Source organism: Hoplias malabaricus, chromosome 6 (assembly GCF_029633855.1).
Source record: "Hoplias malabaricus isolate fHopMal1 chromosome 6, fHopMal1.hap1, whole genome shotgun sequence".
Classification (NCBI taxonomy): domain Eukaryota; kingdom Metazoa; phylum Chordata; class Actinopteri; order Characiformes; family Erythrinidae; genus Hoplias; species Hoplias malabaricus.
The window spans coordinates 32,400,549-32,424,695 of record NC_089805.1 but is presented as its reverse complement, the minus strand read 5'-3'; the positions used below and the strand labels follow the sequence as shown (position 1 = coordinate 32,424,695).

The following is a 24,147-nucleotide window of genomic DNA, read 5'->3' as shown; positions in this document are numbered from 1 at the left end:
TCTCCCCCCACATTAATTTCTGTTAATGTGTGAGGTCAGATAATGTACTTTCCATCATTTCCGCAGGCTATATTTGATATTTTTTTGCACTTTCTAAAGCGTCTGGTGCTGGATTATTTTACTTTCAATTACTTACAGACCATGTCTAATAGGCCCATGCCAACTGTCTTTTGCACAGCCTTTCACGTTATAAGCTAAGCTTTATTATAAGATCATGTTTTTATAATTTGCAATTATTTTCACTGAGTAAAGCTAAAACAAACATAAATCTAGTACTTACTTCTAAGTTTAGTCTCACGTTTATTTTTATAGTCATTTGATTTAATTAAATATTGAAAATTATCCTCTTCTAATATCTAACGAACATTCACAGCCGATAAAACCTTTTCCCAAACGATTGTACCTCTGCTCTCCTCTGACCCTCAGCCAATCCTGGCCGCTTGGGGCGGGGCGTGTCTGGAAACAGGTGGAACAAAGTGTCGTGTCGTTGTCCAGTCACTGACCGCGAGTGAAACGCCCAGTAATTAATGACCACTGCTCCTTTAGTGGACAGTGCTGAGCTCAATGATTATTTTAACGTAGACTTTAGTCCAGAGCAGCTGCCTCCGCCTGCAGCCCCCAGCAGCACTGCAGAAATGTTTCTACAACTTTAATAACGGAGTAATATCAGAATTCATCAAAGCGAATATTAATAACGTGATAACACCATTCCGCTTTAACGAGTTTCTCTAAGCAGACTTTTCCTCAGTAACGGGATTTACTCAGTATGAAGCCGCGGATTCTGCTGACCTTACTAACGGCGTTTATCTGCTCCTGTAAGTAGCCCATCAGTAATATCACCACCATGATGTTATTATATTCACTTAGCTCTCATCTCACTTTTCTCACATCTTTATTTCAAATGGCTGTGGCACTGACAGAGAACTGCTGATATAAATGTGCATGAATTGTAGGTCTATGTTATTAATTATTGTAAAATGCTTTGGTTGCATGACGTGGAGAAAATGTCATTTACACTAAACCTGACATTTCATCACTTTTGTAAAAAATATATAAAACTATGTTAAATAAAATGTTATGTAGGTCTTAAAACGTTTTTTTTTATATAACAATCAGCAATTACTGATAGTTGCTTTGTTTGAGTGTTATAACACCAAATACTACAGTTTCACATGTAAATGATTTTTTAAATTATTACAGTGTGTGTGAATGTGGACTGCTAAATTGTCAGCTTATGAAATAATGCAATATTTAATAAAGTGAAGATTCAGTTTGAAGGATCTTTAAGATTCTGTGGCTATGGTTTTCCCAAATTCAGCAGTTCATAGTTTTTTGCAGTTGCTTGGTTTAACTTTAAAACTTTATGAATGACATTGTATTAAATATTACTCGTGGAATTGTATTATACTAAAATCAGTACTGATTCATTTCTATGTGCTTTTTTGTGAAGCAAAAGCCTGAGCCTCTACAGTGCTTAATGAACTTTTTCTTCAGAAGGTTTTCATGCACTTCATTACTGTTTGTTTGTGTCTGTATGGACTTAAATGAGCACAGTTTTTTATTGGACACTGTACGCTTTGCTGTGTGTTTGGGTGAGTTTGGTGTGGGTGTTGGTCCTCTGATATGCACCTGATCCTTGGATGTTGATTTAATATCCTTGTGATTTAAACATCATTATGAATGCACAGTATTATCAGGAATAGTGAATAATAAAGATAGGGGAAAGGGTCATATGTTTCTATAGTGGAACTGGTTATATGGAACTGGCTTGGGGTCAGTTGGTTAGGATTGGGATACTAAAAAAAAGTCAAGGTTTTTGTCCAAAGAGCTTATAAGAGGTATTTAGACATTACAAAAGTAGAGTTTTAATCTTCTGTAAAGATCCACTACAGAATCTGACGATGCAAACAAGCCTTTAAAAGCATAAACCTTAAAGAATTGAATAGAACTTCCCAGATAAGCAGAATATTGGCTCCATCATTAGGCCTCACACATGAACCAGGAACATCTGCTCCTCATGAAAGTATTGTGTGATTGAGTGATCGTTGTTGGAACTGAATGAGAGCCGATGTAAAGATGTACTTCTCTAAACTTCACCAAAATAATAAGTAAAAATATACAATGCAACGAGGCCTTAAAAATAAAGATTAGATATTAGTGATACTCTTCTGGAAATTACGAGCTCATTCCCAGCATTAGGCATCTCTCGTGAACTAAGAACAATGTTCGCTGACTACTTCCATCTTGCGCAATGCGTTATGAGAAATTCTTTATTCCTAGGCACAGTTGAGATTATATTAGGCTAGACGTGGCATTAAAAAGTTTATTTTCACATGTATGTTTATTTCTATGCATCTGGGAGGTGCGTATCCTTTTCCCAGAACCATAAATAAACAGAGCGCTGAGCTGGTTGTTGAGAAGGAAGAGAAGGAGGTGGTGAGTCTCAGGGAGGAGGAGGGAGACCCCATGATCTCATGATCTTATGGAGAAGGGGCTTGTGATGACCTTGGGCAGCATTAACCTTTGGGGACTGTGTGTCCCCCCACCACCACATGGTCAGTGGAGCAGACCAAGGGAAAGGGTACCAAAAAAAAAAAAAAGAGGCGATATAGAGACAATGGTGGCCAGGTCTCCCCACCCCCTTTGACCTGACCCTCACACCCTCATCTCCATAACACTGGCCAGGCCTTCTGTGGAGACAGGGCCGGGGCTGAAACCTTATTAAAGCTCCATGTGTGCACATGCGTGTGTGTGTGTGTGTGTGTGTGTTGGGTAACCCCCCGCAGCTGCCAGTGACTGTGTCCACAATCCACACCCCTCCTGCTGGGTCTCCCTCGATCCTGAAGCAGGCCTTCTGCATCCCTCTAAATAAGACAAGACACCCCTCTAGCTAATCCACATGGCCACAATAGCAGTGAATCAGGCCAGTGCACTGAGCAGCAGAGCTGGGCGGCGATGTCTCTATCTCCGCTCTGGCTTAAGGTAATCCTCCAGGGCTCTCCCCTGCTGAAGGTACAATTATGAGCCTGAGGTGTCAGGCGTATCACAGTGTGGATCTCTGCAGCTAATCCCATCCCAAAGCCCTTTCCTGTAGAGACCTGTGGGAACTATTACCCACAGGCCTAGAGATGGAATCATTGGAACTTGATTATGTAGCATTAGAACTTTATTAGAACCGTATTGTTATGTTGCCTAGCATTGAACACTTGCCACTAATTGAGAAGCTGAAACTACTTCCCAGTGCCAGGAACACTGAGGTCTGGACATTGCAGCTGAACTTGAGACCTTTGTATCAATGACCTTGAACCTGTTATCCTCCAAAATCCAGAACTGTTCACTATCCACTGTTCAGTTCTAGCAGTCAGTGTTGGTGAAGCAGGCTGTTTCTTCATTCAGTAACCAAGCAATGCATGTTAAATTTCACATCTTCAGCGTGTTATCCATTCCTTCTGTGATTGAATGCTTCAAGGAGTTGCTTATAAACCAGAGATCAACATTGTCTAAAAAAGGCATTAGTCAAACATTCATAATCTTTGAATATTTCTGTTGCCACTTGGTCCAGGAACAAAGAAGGAATGATGCAATTATGCAATTATAACCACATCTCATGCTGTACATTTACTTTAGACAGATCATGTGCCGCTTGCTTTGGTCAGGCCCCTGTGCTTGAATATGTTTCCTAAAGAAGCAGAGTCCATAGCTTCAATATTATCATCGTTAGTTCTCTTATACAGCACAGTTTGACCAGTTTGATTTATCAATACAATAAAGTAAGTTATTTCATTCTTGTTTACCTCTTATTTCTAAAGGAGACCCATTTTATTTTGACCCATTCAAACAGAGGCCAAACTCAAGAAAAGGCCATTGAAATAGAGCAGGCAAAGGAACTACGCTTACGTATGTAGATGATGGATGCAGAGGCCTATACAAATCACAAGCCTTCACCTATTATTCAACTGATAATAAGCTAGATTTAGGTTTGTAGCCAAAAACAGTATTTTATTTTGAAGGGACACTTTGTTTTCTCTTGGTTTCCATTAAATGGGCCTGAGGCTTAATGGAAATCCAGGTCCCCTCTGTTATCCCTCTCCCCTGTAATTAAGACTAGAGGCCAAAGCCATGTGGCGTCCTCCCACTCCAATTGGAGAATATTGCTTATTGATCCTAGCTAAAGGTTTGAGGTTTGAGGAGCCTGTAACAAAGAGAGTGTGGACCATCCAGCACAATCCAATCAACAAATGCGTTTGCTTTTATACCACAGGGTGCTAATTAGTGGCCACGTCCTATATTAAATATGATGAAAAGTCAGGTTAATATATTTGTTTTGAAGGCTCTAATCGAAACAATTACAGAGTTCATCTAACTAAGCCTCCTAATGCTGTTCTGAGACAATAGGCAACACCAATTTGGCCCCATTAAATAGGAGGGGTGAACAAGACACACAGTTGTTTCCTTGTTCAGCAAAGATGGTGGGGTGTTTATGACTTTGAACTTGGCATATGCCAGTTAATGACAATCAGTCCTTAAACAATAGACATGTGTGGCCTCCCTAATGGCAACACAAAAGAGTGTTTGGGCAGCATGCTGCTAAAGAGCTTGTGCCGATCATAGTCGGGGATAGTTTAACACCCATTATAGAGACAAAAGAAGGAGTCCCAGGCTGCTTCGTTTCACAGACCCCCCACTAGCCCCCTTTTCCTCACAGCTCCTTTACAATTTCTCCTATGAGCTTCTTATTCAGCCTTTGTTTGCGTTGCAGCCCCTGCTGCAGTTATCAACATAATGGACGAAAAGGGGAGGGAAAGGAATTTGTGAATGTGCATATGCGTTTGAAATTCTGTTCAAAGGCTTGTGACACTTTTTGTAAGCAGGGGCCAAGTCTGAATGACTTTCAAGTTTTTTGTTGAATTGTTGTGTGAGGAAGAGCTTTATAGAAATGATAATGAACTTAAAATCAGAATATGTGCTTTACATATCTTGGCACAAATGTCTATGTAATTTGTTCTTGGTGTATTCCGTGATTAACCCATTATCCAATGTTACACAAAGATATTTCACTTAGATTGTACCTTTTCATCTTTTAAATAATATGAAATATAGTGAGATTTCACACTGTTGGCTTGCTCTTATACATTCAGAATGAAAGATGACAACTTAACTGAAAATCAAGGAAAGTTTCATCATAAACATATACCAAATTTAACCAATGACAGCAGAGTCTCAGTCATTACTGACAAGGCCTTAAGCAGTCCTCTACCATTGCTTTTACTTCAATGTCTCTGAAAAACACAGACAGAAAAAGAAAATGAGGTTTGCAATCAGCCAGAGGATTTGATTTGCTTATGTTTGCCTTATCCTGGGTGTCCAGACCCATTCAAAGTCTTTGCCTGGGGGCTGGGAGGCGCTTAGTGCAAGGTCTGGCCACCACAATAGCTGTGAAGTTCAGGGCCAACTCCAACTGCAGACAATGGACTTTAAATTGAAGTGGGGTTTTGGGGGGGTGTTGCGTTCACTGGACACAGGCTGTCCATCACCAACTCTCATCCCACTCATTCACCCATCACCAACTCTCTCATGACCCTTCAAGGGCTGGGTCAGAACCAAAGGGTTCTGCTCTGAAGACCTCAACCCCAAAAATCACTTTTTTAGGGTGTTCTTTAAGCTGTCAAACTCCAGTCCCAGGCATAACATACATGATTTAGTTAGAATAAAGAAAAAAACAGAGTAATAGAGCTGTCAAAAAATATAATTACACAAAGTGGACAGTTGAACACATAAGGCCAGACCCCATGATACATATGTGAAAATAAAATGGAGGGTACCAATGTAAAAATACATAGAGCCAAAACACTCCAATTCAATAGCATCTCTGTCCCCATGCAATGCTCAGACAATTATTACACTCATTTGGCTAGAACATGTGAGTGTGTATGTGTGACCTAAATCATTTAAACCAGAAACCCTGAGCTCACGGTGTATGAAACAGGTGTATGAACCACATGACTAAGTTGTAACTGTAGTTATAAAGTAATGAGATTTATCAAACCAGTCCTGAAAGCACTGTGGTGAGTTTATGAGGACTAACATATTCCCTCTTGTGACATAACCTCCTTTCCCATCCAGGCTCTGCTGAATGATATTGTCAGCACTGGGGGGCTGGGCTGGACAGAGTAGGGGTCAGGAGCCAGCAAGCCCTCATAACACTGCAGCTGAGCCAGGCTCTCCCCCTTCTACATCTGCTCAGGGAGACACCTCATCATAATAAGAGTGAAGGGACTATTCCCTGATGTCCCCTCAGTATTACTCATGTTTAGTAAGAAACTGTTGTCTCACTGAGAGCTGCCCAAAGGATCTATGACCTAAGACCAAAGTGTAGATTCTAAACTCTTAAAAGTTACAGTGCCATAGACTCCTTTGAAAGAAATCCATAGCACAGCCCCTTCCTTTAAACAAAAACCTTTAAGTGGATAGCTGAATGAATATCCAGTGAGTTGGTAAATCTAGAAAACTGTTGTTGAGTATAGTATCTGCATCTGTTATGAATGATCAAAGAGCAGATCACTTGAAGTAAAACGGAATACAAATGTGTTTAACAAATCCAGAGTGATGCTGACCAGTGCTCTGTGCTTGACTCTTCAGGAGAATACATTATGCTGGTTATGAGTGTAAAATAAAGCAGGTGCAAGCTTAAGAGCTCTGGTCATCTCAGCCATGATGTGAGTGAAGTGCATATTGCGCTGAGGGTTACTTCTCTTCACTTAACAGATGCTGCAGACTGCTAATTCATGTCTTCTAATGCAAGTTCAAGAGCAGACTTGCTCTTGAACCCTCTCCCCCAACAACAGCTGGGACGGAGGCAGTGGCCATCTCCCAGGGTCATTTCAGGGCATTAAAGTGGACGTGAGTCTCGGGACACTTGTCTGAAAAGGAGAGAGAATAGGGGAAACAGCCGTGGCATAAGAGTTGACACTGAGAGAGGACCAGGGTGAGCCAGTGGCATGGGAAAGTCACCTCAGAGTCACAGTGAAAGGAAAGTGGGGTCTGGGTGGGGGTGTGTAAGGGTGGGGGTCTGCATAAGTAGGGGGGCAGATGGTCCAATCCGAGTGAGGAGCTGATGGTTCCTGGTGGTTGATTGCATTTTTTTAAGGGAGTCGTCAGCACGCTTTTGTCATCAGGGTAGGCTTTCTGAAAAGTGGCTCCTCTAACTTGACCTCATAACCTCATAACCCTCGCTAGTCTTTGGGCCTGCATCTGCCTTTGTAGCAGACCTTTTTGGCTCAGTGGCTACACAGCATTTGGCCCTATTGTTAAAGCCTGGTGTGGTTTAGTGATACAAAGTTGAAGGGGATACTGGTCCAGTTTGGAATCTGAAAGGTCGGCCCTTAGGGTCTTAGGGCCCTTAAACACATTCTTTTCTTTGTTAAAGAAAAATGAGGAAAGAAGGGTGTTAAGTGTATCAAGTTGATAGAATCTAGTTTGGATATTTTGTACCTATTTTGCAACATCAGTTGTGTGGCCTCAACTTCTGCCATTCTAACAATGAGAATAACACCTCAGACATTGTTCACCATCTGAGTAAATATCAATAAGGTGTCCCATAATATATGAGAGACACTTTAGTCACAACCCCAACCTACTACAGTGTGACTGCTCCAACAATACTGCTGATAGTTAACCTATGATGGTATATAACTTGTCTGACTCTCTCTTTTCCAGGTTTATGTAATGGCTCAGAGCTGGCCTTTGTGCTGGAGCCCAGCGATGTTATCGCAGTGCGAGAGAAACCCCTCATGCTGGACTGCAAGGTGGAGGGCGAGGGTCCCATCACTGTGACATGGCTCAGGAATGGAGAGCCAGTGCCCACTGGAGCTGGGACACGGGCTAAAGTTCTGTCCAATGGCACCCTTTTGATTCGCAGCTTCCAGAAAAGACGAGATGGAGACACCACTGATGCTGGAGAATACCACTGTGCAGCACAGAACCGTTATGGCATGCTGGTCAGCCGAAAAGCACGTGTCCAGCTTGCATGTAAGTAGGGTGGAAAAGGGGTCATGTAAAGAGGCAACATACAGAACAGAGCAACCTCAGATATAAAACTAAAATGACCAGCTTATGTCTACACACGCTGTACGTTGTATCCACTCCACTGATAAAGGTGCACTTTGTAGTTGTGTCATTACTGATTCTAGTTCTTCTGCATACATTGTTACCTCACATTTCACCATGTCTGACTCTGGTCAGGACCTCCCCCCAACAAAGCAGGTATGATTTGAATGGAGGATCATTCTCAGTGCTGCAGTGACAGTGATGTGGTCGTGGTGTGTTTGATTGGGTTGTGCTGTATGAGTGGATCAGACACAGCTGTGCTCCTAGAGTTTTTGAACACCAGTGTTCCTGCTGGACTGAGAATAGTTTAACAATTTATGCCTGCAGTATGAACATTTAACCAGCACTAAACTGGTGGTCGTATGTTCCATAATTACCTACATTCTTAAAAATGAAGACACTACAATAGGTTCTTTGATGCCATAGAATACCACATTTGGGTCCACAAAAATCATGTTCGAGTATTAATAAACTTATTTTTTAAAAAGAAAATTTAAAGCTTTTATCAATTTAAACATTATTAGCAAAAAGGCTATTCATGGAACCAAAGGTTGTTCTTCTATGGAATTGCTCTTTGTTTTTGAGAGGGTATTTTAATTAGCCAGATTAAGCTGAGATGCTTAAACACTGAACAAATTTTTACAGAAGCTCTTACATATAAAAGATGAAAGACCATTCATATAAAGCATGAAGGTCTCCTCCTCTTGTGCTTTGTTTAGTTCTGTACATTTGGTCTAATAAACCATGATGATCCTGCTTCTCATTATCACTAGGAAGCTATCCTGGGGTTTCCATGGCAATGCCATTTGGAGGTTCCACTCTGGACTCCTATTTATTGATTATGCAAATGTGCAGACTATTTGGACTGCAATCTGTATCTTCACATCATCCTTTTCATCAACACATCATCCTTTTCTTGATCTATCTATATTCCAATAACCAGTGCTAATCCACACAGAACATCAAGACATATAATAGCTTTGATAAATATTTCACATAGTATTGTGTAATGATCATGAATGTGTAAAAATCACGGCACTCATGTTTTTATCACTTCATTTTTTATACAATAAAATGAAAAAACAATTACAAGAAAATATTTCCAAGTCAAAGTACAAAACATCACAGATATTCCTTCAACATGAATTTCATGTTCACTCACCTGCTGTCTGTAAATCCCACACAGCTCTTCCCAAGTTTCACACTCACCCAGAGTCTATGACAGTGGAGGAGGGAGGAGTGGCGCGTTTCCAGTGCCAGGTGAATAGCATCCCAGAGGCTAATATCACCTGGGAGAGAGACCGCATGGCCATCAGCACATCTGATAACAGGTAATCTGAAGAGTGTCTGGAGACATATCCTTTGCTTTCTGGCCCATACTATATCAACACTCACATTGCCCATACCTGCCTTCACCCTTATCATTATGTACCCCCTCTCAGGTACACTCTTCTCCCGATGGGCATCCTGCAGATCACAGGAGCAAAAAGGTCAGACGCTGGAGTGTACCGCTGTGTAGCCAACAACATCGCTAACACCCGCTACAGCCATGAAGCCCTCCTCAACATCACCGGTCTGTTATTATGCTTCTGCCATAAACATGTTGTTTCGGATTAAACAATTTGCTTAAAGGAGTAATCAGCCATTTTAACTAACAGAGTAGTAGTCAAAATAGTATTTATGAAAAAGATTTTTTTACTAGTTTTACATTTTTTGTATGAAGTGCAGCTCACGTGGGCTGACTGAAATAAATGGCTTTTTATCATTTTACACTCAATAAAGATGGTCCTTCACATGAGAGAGGCCATGTTTTAAAAAGGTTTAGTACACAATCTCTGCTATGCCCAGGCCTCAGTATAATGTCTGCTTCACACTGTGAAAAAGAGTAAATATCAGATTGCTTTTTTAAAGCAAAACTAAGTCTTATTTTTACCTTAAAAGTACAGCTTGAAAATCATTGTGATGCTTCACTGACCTTAGTTAGGGAAAATAGAGTCTTTGCTACTCAGGGCTCAACTTTGCAGAAACTGCACTACATTTGGAGGACGGGAGGAAACCATTATCTCTTTAGCTATAATGGTTTGGAGGTTGCTTTAATCCTGGACTCATTTTCTGTTTTGTCTGTTTTCTGTCTGTAGGAGCTCCTCGTATTTACAAGGAACCATTCATCCTCTCTGGCCCCCAGAACCTCACAATCACTGTCCATCAGACGGCCATACTGGAGTGCATAGCCACAGGAAATCCCAGACCAATTGTCTCTTGGAGCAGACTGGGTTAGAATCTACACAGTTTCAGTCAAAATGTTCAAGGATGAATTTTTCTGACTAGTTGTAAACAGGACATGTGGTTCTAGTTATTGTTTACATTTATGGTGCTTGAGAATCATGATAATTACAACTTGTTGTTTATTCATTGTATATGATTTTGAAGTGTCAATTTTAGCCTAGTTGCCTGCTAGTGAGCTTAACATTTTGCTAGTAATTATACTGCACTATATACACACTCACACTCACACAGATGTATACCATTACACAGTATCATATATAAAAAAGCAAAGCATATCAGTCCTTCTGAATGTGAGAATATGTGCAAAAACACTGTTCTGTGGAAGCTAGCATAAATGCTAATAGCATAAACATTAGTTTCAAGACTAGCTTATTAGCAAATCCTCTGAACAGTGTTTCCTGGAGGCACACTGCCCAGCTCATTTATTGCTTTCCCTTTTCCAAACACACCCACACATTCAGCTGATCAGTTAATTTACAAGTCTTTCAGAGTTGCAGTGGGTGTGTTACAGCAGGCTACCTCCAGGACCAAGGCTGAGAAACACAGAAAGACCGCCAGCAAAATTTTGTCCCTTGCTGAATTGAATGTCCTATGATTCCTAACCTCTCGGCTGACTGTGTATGTTCATTTTGTGCCTTTTTAGATGGGAGATCAATAGGAGTGGAAGGTATTCAGGTTCTAGGTACAGGGAACCTAATGATCTCAGATGTGTCCCTTCAGCACTCTGGAGTGTATGTGTGTGCTGCCAATCGGCCCGGCACCAGGATGAGGCGTACAGCTCTGGGCAGGCTGGTAGTGCAATGTAAGTTTTCTCACCACACCCTCAAAAAATACTGCTATCCTGGTGGATATGAAAGCATTAGTGCTTCCTAAATAATGAGAAATTGATGCTTTCTTATCTGTGTATTGTTGTTGGTATTATATGTAGTTGTTGTCCTATCAAAAGCATGTAAACACATTTCTTGAGGTTGGAAGTATTTTCCTGTTACAGATTCCAACAGACTGATAACTATAACAAACATGGTTCTTTATGAACCCAAAGTAGATTTTCTATGAAATTGTTCAATGAAGCATTTGTAGCACCTTTATTTTTAAGGGTTTAGACATTTATTTTAAACAGGAATTCCACAGATATTTAAAACGAATATATAAATCAGTGGTTGAGATCAAATCAACTTAATTCAGACAGATTTGATGATATGTTCAAGAGAAACATAGTGACTCAGATTCCTTAACCATGATGTGGTAGTAACCAAGGGATCCAAAGACTAAAATACATATATAGCCATTTATCTACAACATCCAGTGGATGTAAATATAGCTTATGAGTTTTTATATGTAATGATGATAACAGTAAAAATCAGAAAAAAAAATATTCTTTCTTCTCTCCCTGCATGTATCACTTGGCTTTTAAAAATACACTGTAGGTCAAAACATTCTCAAAAATTTTATTAATCATTTCTGGCACCCTGATCCTTAAACCTATCCTTGACTTTAAATCAGAAACCTCTCTACAAACACAATCCTAAGCGAAAGGGTTCTAGACATAAAACAATTCGACATAACACCACTTTTCATAGGTCCATAAAATCAAGATTCATTTAGGTAGCTTTATATTTTGGAATATATATGTTGTAGTAGCTTGTTCCGTACGTTAAAGTGTTAGCCATGCTATCTGCTTGGACAGTACTGTTTGTGTGTATATCTAGAGCCAATGCTACCTGAAACTACTGTCTGAATCCAGCACACAGACAGAGAGCAATTCCCTGAAAACTCTTTGACAGTGCAGTGAAGCATGACACTGACAGATGCACATGACAATGAAAAGAGTGTGTTTGTGTAAGGCTAATGAGGATTGGCCCATTTTAGGAGCAGTGATAGCCAGGCCATCAACCTGAATTGGATTTGGTCATGACTGCTGGAAGCTGATTGGTCAGGAGTATGTGAGAAGTCAATATTCAGGCTTTCACCTTTGCCCCTGGCCACCAGGGGAGGGGGTATTCTGCCCTTCTCCTTTTCACCAATGGTGTGAGACCCTTGACTAGCATTTTTGGTAATTAAGCACTGATGGTACTGTCCAGCTGGACTTGAACATGGGGAGGTGAAGCGGGTGTAATGGAGTCAGCCATTAAGAGCCTCCCCCTTCCGTGTCTCAGTGACATAGCTCATTCATCACCTTGTCCTGTCTATATGTTTAGCCTGCTCATATTTCTCTATGGCATTATCGTCTCTAATTGGATATCTGCAGGATTTTCCTGACAGTGTGTCAAGAAGCACCAAAACGTGGTCATTAATGGCCATAGAACTCAGAATATTATGTGCAATTGTGTTAGTGAGAAGTGTAAAAAAAAACATTACCTTTTATAGCGGAAAATAGGAAGAGGCATTTTGCTTTAAGCTAAAACTACAAACATAAAAACAATGTCAGAGCTCTACATTAACAAACAAATCATAGTTGTCAAAAGAGCTGCTTTAGTCAGTTTTACTCTAGAAAGTGTTATGATAACTGCTGTTTGTTTGAATAAGCCTTTATAAGTGTTTATGTAGAGTTGTGTCAGTTGATGTTAAAGGCTTATGTAGGTCATGTATCCTTATGAACCATGACCTACAGTAAAGTGTTACTGAAAATTTACAATGTAATTACCAATGGTAAATTATAACATAAACATTGTTAGGATATGTAAAGTCTTAGTCTTGCTTCAGTTATTAAAAATGCCATAGTTAAGTCTGAGGAGAAACAGTCTCACATTACTTAAAGAAAGCTCACATGTTGTGTAGAATATATTATCCTCTTGCCTCTTTTTATCCGTTAAAACAATTTCACCCAGATGTATTCCCACCTCTGTGTCCCAAGTGTCCATTCTTGACTTGATCAATCAATACATCCCCCTATCAGTCTTATACAAGGGCTTTGCACTGCAGTCATTGGGGATTAATCTTTAATATATTCATTAATGTATTGATTCACTTTTGAGGTAACAGAAGAACAAAGAGCTTACGAGTTTTCACTAAAATTGGATATATCCAATCCTAATCCCTTCCTTAAGCCCCAGTTACGTCACAAATTCACAGTGTTACATTCAACCATCTAGAGGCAAACAGAATGCCCAGTGCATTGTAAAAACAGGCTTTAAATAAACTTAAATAAACATCTAGTTTGTCAAGGTACAGCAGTTTGCATTACTCTATGCACTGTTATATTACTATATTACTGCTAATCTTTCTTATGTCAAAAATGTTTATGTAGGTTTTCAGTAATGATTAAATTATAATTCTAATGGCCGATTCAATACACAATACCTTCTCTTATTATTTAAATTACTAATAATTATAATTAGAACAATTCATTGAGGCACAAATATATGCTAAACAATAGGTTCAGATTTTCTATGCAAATTATGATGCATTCAAATAATTACTCTTTGTGTCATTCTGAGAATTAAAACTTCTAAATTCACATCTTACTGCATTGTAATTTACAACACCCAGTGACCTCTAAAGCTAGTGTGTAATAAGTCACTCATTCTTCAAGATGTTATGTTCCAAAGCAGAATTTTTGTCCACTCACTGGAGGCTAATCAACTCCAAGAAAACACTGGAATATCTTAAAAACAGGAGAACAGTTTATCTACATTTGTAAAAATAATTTTATTTATGTATGTTTTCAATGCCAGGCATGAAATAGCAATTACTTTAAGTTATGGAATATGTTATAACTGTCCAAAACACCATGTGTAAAATGGCGTATATACTATAACACTTAACTTGAATTATTATTGATTTGCTTAACCGCTTGCTCTAATGCATTAACATCTATCAAGTCACTTAACGCTATTAAAGTAAACTATTTCCTGACACACATTAATAATTAATATTGAGCCTTTATAAGAACCAATAAAACCACTATTGGTATTTTACATATAACAGACATTCAGATAAGCAGTGATGCAAGTCATAAAAACAAACCCTTACAATTAAAATGGCCAAGTTCAAACCTCATGGTAAACATTGAGTAACTTTCTCTACATTTGTGTGTGTGTATAAGTGTGTGCAGTTTCACACAACCCTGTGGCTAACAAACACACACACACTTCTTGGACTTGACCCAAACTGTCAGGTTTTGATCCAAACAGATGCAGAAGGAAAGAAAGGGAGACAGACATAACAGAAATGTGTGTTTTCATGCTTTTGGTGCAACGATCGACCACCTCTGACCTTTGACCTGTCATTTCTCACCTTTGACGTTGACCCAGTGGCTGCTGAGGGGAGCGGTCAAAGGGGGAGGAGTTTGGGTTGACAGACCTTCAATGAGGGTGGAGTCAGGTGGAATTTATGACTCTCAAATGAGAGCATGACAGTCCCCCCCCCACCCTCACGTACACACACACACCCACCAACATACACACACCCCAGCCCCCACACTTGCCTATATACGGTGATGAAGGGGTCAGTTGTTCTCGTCACAGCTGGTGGTCAGAAGGAGATGACGTTCAAGGCTGGGGGGCACTCTGCTTTGTGTTCATTCACCGCTTTATCTCTTATTATTTGGGGTGAACATTTTCATATGAAAAATGATAGCGGAATCATTGAAGGCCTTTAAGATCCAACAGCTGCTAGAAAACAGAGTTTTTTCTTCAAATCAGTGGGAAAAATTCTCTGATTAAGGTTTTCATTTATAGGTTGATATCTCCAGTGTCAGTGTCAGGCATAAAGCATCAAATATGAATTATAAAATAGTGTCCAACAGAATTGTAGTTCTTTAGCAATAACTTATTTTTTTAACTCATTTATTTACACTGATCCCTTTTAATTAAATATCTGTTGTAAGAAAGCAGGTACATTTTGAAACCATTTTTTTCTTTAACTTTTCATTCCCTTTTTTAAAACTTTAAATAGCTTCAGGTTTTTAAAGTTACAACAAAGATGCAGTCCAGCCTAATACAGGCCTGCAATAAGTCATTTGACATTTTATGTAGTGTTCTGTAGAGCAGCATTAGACCCAGTTGCTGCATCAGTTTCATTCATTATTCTCTAACTATAATATCATGCGTTATGCAATTGCATCATACAACCAATGAGAGTCCAAAGAAATCCAGACTCTTAGCACTGCCACTTATGAAAAGGCTAATAAACACAGATATATCTTCCAACTACATTAGTAAGCTAGCCCTAAAACAATCAGTCCACTCTCAATAAGCTGACCCAAGGTACCTGTAGATGTATGTTCCACCTTCAGATTACATCATTAAAGGGGGTTTTCCTGGTCTTTAATATGAGAAACCTCACAACAGATATAGAAATGTGTAGATTTTACACTTTAACAGTGTTTATGTTAAGAAACCCTTGTCTGTGGAGATTTTCATATGTGTCTCTCATCACTGTTAAGATATTGTCATTTTCCAAAATCTATTTCAAAAATAGCAACTTAACAGAAGAAGTCAAAGTTGTTCTTTATTACTAATGGAAATTAGTCATTTTTATTAGTTTCATGAACAATTTTCATACAAAATACAAAATTGAGTTAAATTTTAAACAACAATGTGTACTTTTAATGTCAATATCTCACTGGGGACAGCTTTAGATGGGGTCATGCATGGTTATGGCCGACTTATAAACAAAAGATTGACAAAAATTAAAATAAAGCACATCCTCAAGGTCAGCTGTAAGACCCTGCTCACAGTTTAACTGATCAATACCGAACTATGGATTGGTTGATGTGATTGTGTGCTGAAGCTGTCAGTTAAGGCTGCTTGATTTGTTGTATCCCCAAAGAGGCTCTAACAGCTTTCTACAATTTTTACTCCAAAACTAGGTTTTCCTGAAAAAAATAGCCCAGTGAACATTATGGCTTTGCAGTGTTTAGAGTGTTTATTAACAGTATTATCAGTCAATCAAATCATTTTAGATGTAGATGAAAGATTTAATTTTTTTCTTGCAGTAAACCACCAATAAACAAAGAACTAGAAAAAATTAAGTTGTACACAACACACAAACCAAAAGTCAGCATTTTACGGTATTGTTAAGTCATTTATTCTCATATTATTATTGTACATAGCATAAAGTATTTCAGTGTGTGACATCTGGATCTAGAGAGCGTGTACCTTCTAAAAGATGGGAGCAGTTGGAAGTCATTATAAAAAGAATGGGAGAGATTACTGGTGATATTCTTACATCTGATCAGTGCACTGCATTAAACTCCAGTAAACCTTACACTAAAATGATGCAAAGTAAAATAACACCCAAAAATGAAAAAATCTGTCAGCTATAGATTCTCTCGGTGAGAAACACCCTCGTGAATATCTCAGAGTTGATTCTGTCTTTCTCATTTTCACTGAGGCAGGAGTGTGAAGTATTCTTCAGGAATATGGGAAAGTGTGATCTGATGGATTAACAGCACCTCTTCCAACTCACAGGGTTTTGTGTGGAGTAACACATTTTGTTCTGGACCACAATAGTCTCATCATGTATACCCCACTGCCCACCCCCAAATCACCCCCACCCTCACCACTATCTACATCATCTTACATGATATCTTTCTTATGATCTTACTTTTGTTAGTGTTTTTAAGAGATTTAATGCATGGTTCATATGAAGAGTAGCTGGAAAGTGTACGTTTGAAACCAATGTTGCGATTGCAGTGAAAATCTTGGATATTTTAAAACTGCGACCCAGGAAATAGACAACAGGACACCTTTATGAATATCCTATAGAAGAGTTATAACTACATATTACATGAAGATATTCAAGCTTCAGGTTCAAGCTTCACTGACCATGAAAAGGCCTTCATACAAAATGATGCAGCTTTTTAAATCTTAATTTAATCTTAAATCCCTTTAAAACTCCATGTTCTGATGACCCTCGGGTGGATTTAATCTTCTTATTGGTGACTTTCTGAAATTATGGAAGTATGAAAAATATCACATGTTCGATTTTTTGTATTAAAATAGAAATAAATGAAAAATAAAAGCATTGTCATTAGTGGTTTCAGATTTTGGATTCTGCTCTATGATGAACCATGTATTTATGTTTAGGTAAACAGGATTTTGTATATAGATTAAATGCATTTAGGGTCCAGCTGATCTGTTTTATTACTTTATATAATAGGCGTCCAGCTGATGGAGAAATCTATGCTTTAAGATTTAGACTCACATTGATGAACGATCCTCTATAGAAACAGGCTTCCCTTTGACCCCTGACCTCTCACACCTCCATGGATCCCCCCCAGACCCTCTTCCCAGGCGTGTGGGGGTCCTTCTCTAGAGGTGTTGGGGGAGCCTGGCGGATCTGGTGGGGGGGGGTTAGTGTCAATAGATCAATGAGATGCATGGTGCAGGGGTCTGGAGAGCTCTACATATATGCATGGCCATTGTGTGACTGTTGAAGGGGTCTCATGTGGAACGGCGGTCTCACATCTGTCCCACTGTGCAGAGTGAGGGTCTGCAGGGGTCACTCAGCAAGAGAGATCATGGTTGAGGTTGAAGATCAGATAGTTGAACGTGATGTTCAGAATGTGAATGTCTGATGTGATGAGTAGACTTGACCTTGTTGTGGCCTGTACACTACATGTCCAAACATTTTAAAACATTTTTTAATAATCAGTGACTACTTTGATTACTTTATGGCAGTTTCTTTTGAGCACACACATCTTGTTTTGTATCCAGTGAAACAAAATAAATACATTGGGATGCTCTGGTGCAGCTGCACATGAGCTTAAAATCATGCCAAGTGTTGGCTACATGGGTATAAACTCCCCAGAATGGGGGCTTTGAAGCAGTGCTTCTGTGTTCTCCTGACTGGGAGTGATGGAACATCCTCCAGGACTTTTGGGATGAATTGAAGGTGGTACTTATCCAGCCTCATTAACTGAATCGATTAATGCTGTCCTGCCTGAATGCTGTATAAATGTTCTATGCCCATGTTCTCTTCTCCTCTCAGCTCCTCCTGAGTTCCTGCAGTGGCCTCAGTCTGTGTCTAAAGCTGTTGGAGGAAGTACTGTGTTCAGCTGTGTAGCTCAGGGAGTTCCTGAACCTCACCTCATCTGGCTGAAGAACGGCAAAATTCTCACACCCGGAGACAACGTCAAACTCACCAACAATAACAGGTACAACACACACTTACTGTTAATGCACAAAAGCACACGATATATATATATATATGGCTTATGTAGGTGTCATTAAAATTGTAGTGTTGCCTGTAAAATGATGTCAGTTATATTGTCGTTGGCTGCAATATTAAGTGCACAAGTTAACGTTAACCGTTTGAAGGCAATTCTCAGGTTTGACCACAAGATGGTAGTGTAATCCTGTGTTTGCCTCTCAGTCCAAAGGATGTCAACTGCTAGAAAATGAGTAGATTCTGTCCTGCTTAAGAGAATTTTAATTAACTTGTACAAGGCAAAACATCCATATTATATGTTTTTTCACTCATATTATTGTATATTTTCAAGCATTTGTTCCCATCTGGATCCTAATTACATGAGTATAACTCTATCTCCTGCTGATTCCAGTACCCTGGCAGTGACCCGTATAACTTCTGAAGATGAGGCTATATATCAGTGCATAGCTGAGAACAGTGCAGGCACCAACCAGGCCAGTGCCCGCTTGGCTGTGTCTGTGGCCAAAGAACTGCCTGACCCACCTCAGGGCCTGAAGGCTACAGCCCTGTCCAAGACCACCCTGCAGCTGTCCTGGGTCCAGCCCTCCACAGAGGTCACAGACAGCATCATAGGATACGTGCTGCACATCCGAAAAATTGGTGGTCAGTAATTTCACCACTGTTTCCTGCCTGTTTTCTAGCGTCTGAAACCACAGGAACCATTTTTACTAACTTAATAACTTCTAGCAGTTAAAGAAATGTTCATATTCATGCTAATTTAAGTCTTTTGTATATTTATAAGATGAGACACTTTGGCCAGAAGTGCTACCATTAGGAAGAGGTCAGAATTCATGTTGGTTGTAACGTCATAAATTGTATAAAAGCACGGGCTGCATTTCATTATCTCTTAGATCTCAAGATAATGCACAGGTTTCACCACAAGGAGGCAGTACACCAAAGCCATAAAAGTGGCTTTTAGCTTGATGTAGATTGGTTTTACCCTTTTCAAGGGAAAGACCAGTTATTTTGTCTGAATTATTCAGGTGCACAAATGTATTTTGGTGTATGATATATTTACAGGGTTGATAAAAGGAACCAGTAATAATTATACAAAACACTAAATAAATAGCAATTTGCTTCAGAAATGCAAGTAATAATCATTTCATTATCCATGCATAATATTTGTACTATAGTACTAAATATTAATGATTCATAAATCAGATTTTTCTTATGTGATTACATTACATTTTAATATGCATTTCTTTTACATTTCCAGAGCCAGAAAGTAAAGAACTGCAGGAAGCTGTCAGTAAGACAACCTACCAACATGACCTCACCAACCTGGAGCCTGCCACCACCTACTCCATCTACCTGAAGGCCTACTCTCCACTGGGGGCCAGCCAAGAGTCCAGCACAGTCATAGCTACTACACTAGGGGGTGGTATGTAGTGCTGCATTTGCTGGTTGTTGATTTGTGGTTATTAAAACAGTGTCATAAATAATACCTCACTGTTTAATGTTACTTCCTTTCTTCAGCTTTAATTTTCTCATTTTCACTTTTTAGTCTAGATAGTCTCTCTCAACCCTCCTCTCCTTTCTTTATTCCCTTAAGTCTTGCTGAAGTTGTATTCCTGACCTTAATATTATCTTCTGCTCACCCTCCTCTGTGCTTCTCATAGAGAATGACCATGGGCAGTATGCAGTATGATAGTAATAAGGATCTCTCTCTCTTTTTGTGTCCACCCAGTGCCCACTCCACCTGCATTTTTCACTAAAGTATTGAACACAACGTCGGTGCAGGTTCTCTGGGAGCTGCCCAACAAGCCTGGCAAAGTGGAGGGCTTCAGAATGTCCTACCGCAGGGTCCCACATGGTCACTTCCAGGACCCTCTGCAGATGTCCTGCCACACGAATGCCCACACCGTCACACACCTCGGTAAGTGTGTGAAGATGTGTGCGAGAAGGCGTGCATGTATGTGTGACTGTGTGAAGTTATACTATAGTTATAAATAAAATATTGGAAAGGTTATTCATCTGGCTACTAGATACACATGTTGATATATATATATTCTAGCTGAAAAAAATGCTTGTTTACAATAGTATTTCTTGAACAAAAGACAAAAATTATCTATTTAAATTACTTTTAAATAAGTCAAATAACCTGTCGATAATTTCTCTTCTTCAAATGATTGGGAGAAATCTCCCATTTTACCAATGTTCCTTTTTCACTTTATGAAACACACCCACTGGCTTGGATGTATCAGAGATTCTGTACAAAATTTATTTTAAATGCTGCCGTGCCCATGGAGGGGACCTGCTCTATGGGGCATACCTTGGTTCATTCAGGCACTAGATTGAAAATGTATTCTTCAACCCATGTGAGTTACACTTATCTAAGAATTATAAATAGTCATAAATACTGACTAGGTTTAGGATAATTTCATTCAATAAAATATTATTCTTTGTATATTAATGTAATTTTATTTATATCCAACTTAAAATATTTGAGGTCCTTTATTTCAAATTCAAATAATGTGTGAAACCAGTGTGAATACTATGACTTTTGACTCTTGAATTGTGTTACTATATGTAGTTTAAGGGGTGAATTATTTCAGTGTGATCATTATTAACCTGAAGTGAGAGAAATGTTCTGTCTCTGCTCTTCAGCAGTAGAAATGTGAATGTGAATGTGACATTGTCAGTAAACATTTATAATGAGAAACCTCTTCTTTCAGAAGTGTTCGATATATGGGTTCGGTTGAATAAATGTAGTGCAAAGAATACACTGGTCACATTATAAACGTATAACTTGTGAACAGATGCTCAGATCAGACCCCTAGGAAACCAAATCTGCTTTTTCTCAATAGATTTAAAGTTTCAGTTAGGATTAAGACCAGGGTTAGGTTATGGTTGTACACTAAGGTTACTGTCAGGGTTGAAAATACTAACATTATTTGGAGGTTTCATGAAACTAAATTGAAATGTAGATAAATGAAAGTTAACAACAAAATGAGCATTTACAAACCCATACACATAGTGAAGTCAGTCACAATATTAAAACGACTGGCAGAACAAGTCAATAATATTGATTATCTGGTTACAATGACACCTATAAAGAGCTGGGACATATTAGTACATATATGTACTGCAACATTTATCTTTCTGTCACTATAATTGGCAAACTTGTTTTAAAGAGAAACAGTACAATAGTTTTAAATCGTAGATAAATAAGTAAAAACAAGTAACAAAAGACAAATAGAGGGAGCCAAGTGGAGAATATGATCAATATTGTCCTGTTAAAACATCAGTCACAGAGGTTTGGCAGGTGTGATGTAAATAAAGTAGGACTTTTGATGGATGTGTTTGTTATGCCATCTCAGATCCTGGCGCTGTGTATGAGTTCAAACTCGTGGCCTACAATGGAAACGGAGAGAGTGACTGCTCCAAGAGACTGGTGTCACTGGCTGAGGATGGGACTACTGCTAAAACCAGAGCAGGTACTGTTCCTACACGTTTGTGGCACTTGGCGGATGTTGTTATCCAATGCAACTTTCAGTTTTAATCATATTTTAGCTGTGTTAGGAGTCTTGCAAAGTTAAGAGTCCAAAAACTTATATTGTTGTAGTGTGGTTCTACTAATCAGCTGTATGTGAAGAGGGATCTCAGACGTATGTTTATTCCCAGAATAATCATAAATTATGTTGTTTTTTTAGGATTTAGTGTTTAGGATAGGTAGAGAACTGCAGATCCTTCACTATGTTGTGGGTTTTGTTTTTTTTGTTCAGGAGAAGAAAGCCAGTGTAACTGCAGGGAGAGTGAGGGGTCACTGGGAGGGATAGTGGTGGGAGTTCACATTGGCATGGCCTGCATCATTTTCTGTGTGCTCTTCCTCATGTTCGGATACCGCCGCAGGTAAGTGGTGTTTTTTATATGTACTTATTTTACTTGAAGAATAGTTCTACTTGAACTCTGAGTTGAAAAGTAATTATCTTAATTTTGGTGAATTCTTTTTATATATTTATGTAATTACACAAAATGATGATGAGTATAGGTTCACGTTATATGTACTATTTGTTGTACTATATGTTTATTGAGGGGGCCGGGATGTTGTTTTTAGTTTCCTCTGCAGAAAGGGCACTCAGGACAGCTGGCCTGTTCCAAGAGGAGAAGATGGAGGACACTACCCTCAGGGCAATGGCATTGCCAAACAAGGAGTAGCACACCAAACACAAGCCACAGAACTAGTGTCTCAGGTAGGTCTCACATGGAGATCTCTCTGGACAACTAATCGCTATCAGATTAAAATGTTTTTTTTTTTTTTCATTTTTGAAAATTGAGCAATAGAACTGGTCCAATATGACTTAATCATGGCATATAATTAATATGTTCACTAAGGTAACTTCTAGTTAAAGAAGCAAGAAGACATTTTGTGACACCAATATGTGACACATAGAGCCCTCCCCCCACATGAAGATTTTGATATGAGAGTGGCATAAGTTTTCTTTTCTCCTTTTAAAATTCCAGTGAAATTATTCTTAGGATTCAGAACAGATATCATGTCTGATACAGTTTCAGACGACTTGTGTCTATCTGTAATGAGATTTGCTCAGGGTGTATTAGAGTGCTCGCCTCAGTGATGGATCACAGGCTAAGAGAACTCCACAGAAACAAGGTCACAGGCTGTGAGGGTCAGGAACTGCTGATCATGCGATCAGCAGATTGATTGCTCCACTGATTTTTGCCTCTGCTCTTTTTCCCCCCCAAGGGTCAAAACCAGGCTGTTCCAGCACAGTGCCAGGTTCTCATCGAGCAGCACTCTGTCAGTCTACCTGGCCCAGGAGCAGGCACTGGCTAGCACTGACTCAGAGCTCATTAAACCAATACTCCGCCTCACTGTGGTTTCTCTACTCGGCATGCCCAACAAAGCCCACATTAAACCCTCCCCTATGCGTTTCAGACACAAGTATTTATTTCTAAAAAAAAAAAAAAAAAAAAAAACAACAACAACAACAACAAAAAAACTACACAAAACCTGCTGCTATCGATGAGTTAGGGCTTCCTGAGAGTAGTTACTAACAGTAGTAGTAAAAGGTTACTAGGTAACAAGTTAAGGTCAGTGTATGTAAGGCTTCATGACCCCTAATTAAGCTTGTCTTGACAGCTGACAAACCTACAGAAACATTCATATAGGTTTATTCTGATAAGCAATGTTTAAAACTTTGACTACATTGAGTTTTTTTCTGATATTAGGTTATAAAAAGACAATTTTTGGTGAAATCACACAGAATGCATGTTATTAAAGAAGTGACATGGCTTATGCTATGGAGTCTATCATTTGACTCCAGAAAGTGGCATTATTAACACAGGAAAATGAAGCCTTGCCTTTTGGAGTAAGGGTTTCTAAATGGTTCTGCCAGTGAACTGTCATGAAGAGCTTATATAGGACTCAAGTCGTCTTGTTGAATGCTGTCCTTCAATAAAGAGTTACCACTTATGCTGCACTAATACAAATCCTAACTTATAGGGTATCAGATAGCCCTCTTCCGTCTTCTTTTCCTCTCTTTAGACCAAAGCTTAATGCCTTATATACTGGAGCACCAAATACTGTTTTAGTCTTTTAGGACGTAGTGCACATCACATTACATTGTAAAAGAGTCAGTT

At 39.1% G+C, this 24,147-nt stretch overlaps 1 protein-coding gene across 1 annotated transcript; it reads left to right on the top strand.

Moving 5' to 3' along the window:
* The first annotated feature begins 703 nt into the window (after nucleotides 1–703).
* si:ch211-57n23.4 (immunoglobulin superfamily DCC subclass member 3) lies at nucleotides 704–23,341 on the top strand. Its single transcript, XM_066675873.1, has 14 exons — nucleotides 704–815; nucleotides 7,717–8,028; nucleotides 9,293–9,437; nucleotides 9,549–9,679; nucleotides 10,245–10,379; nucleotides 11,036–11,194; nucleotides 18,328–18,493; nucleotides 18,899–19,149; nucleotides 19,763–19,927; nucleotides 20,234–20,422; nucleotides 21,867–21,983; nucleotides 22,272–22,398; nucleotides 22,604–22,739; nucleotides 23,252–23,341. Exons 1-14 carry the CDS (start codon nucleotides 767–769, stop codon nucleotides 23,339–23,341), a joined length of 2,172 nt encoding a protein of 723 aa, XP_066531970.1. The 5' UTR covers nucleotides 704–766.
* The last annotated feature ends 806 nt before the right edge of the window (nucleotides 23,342–24,147 follow it).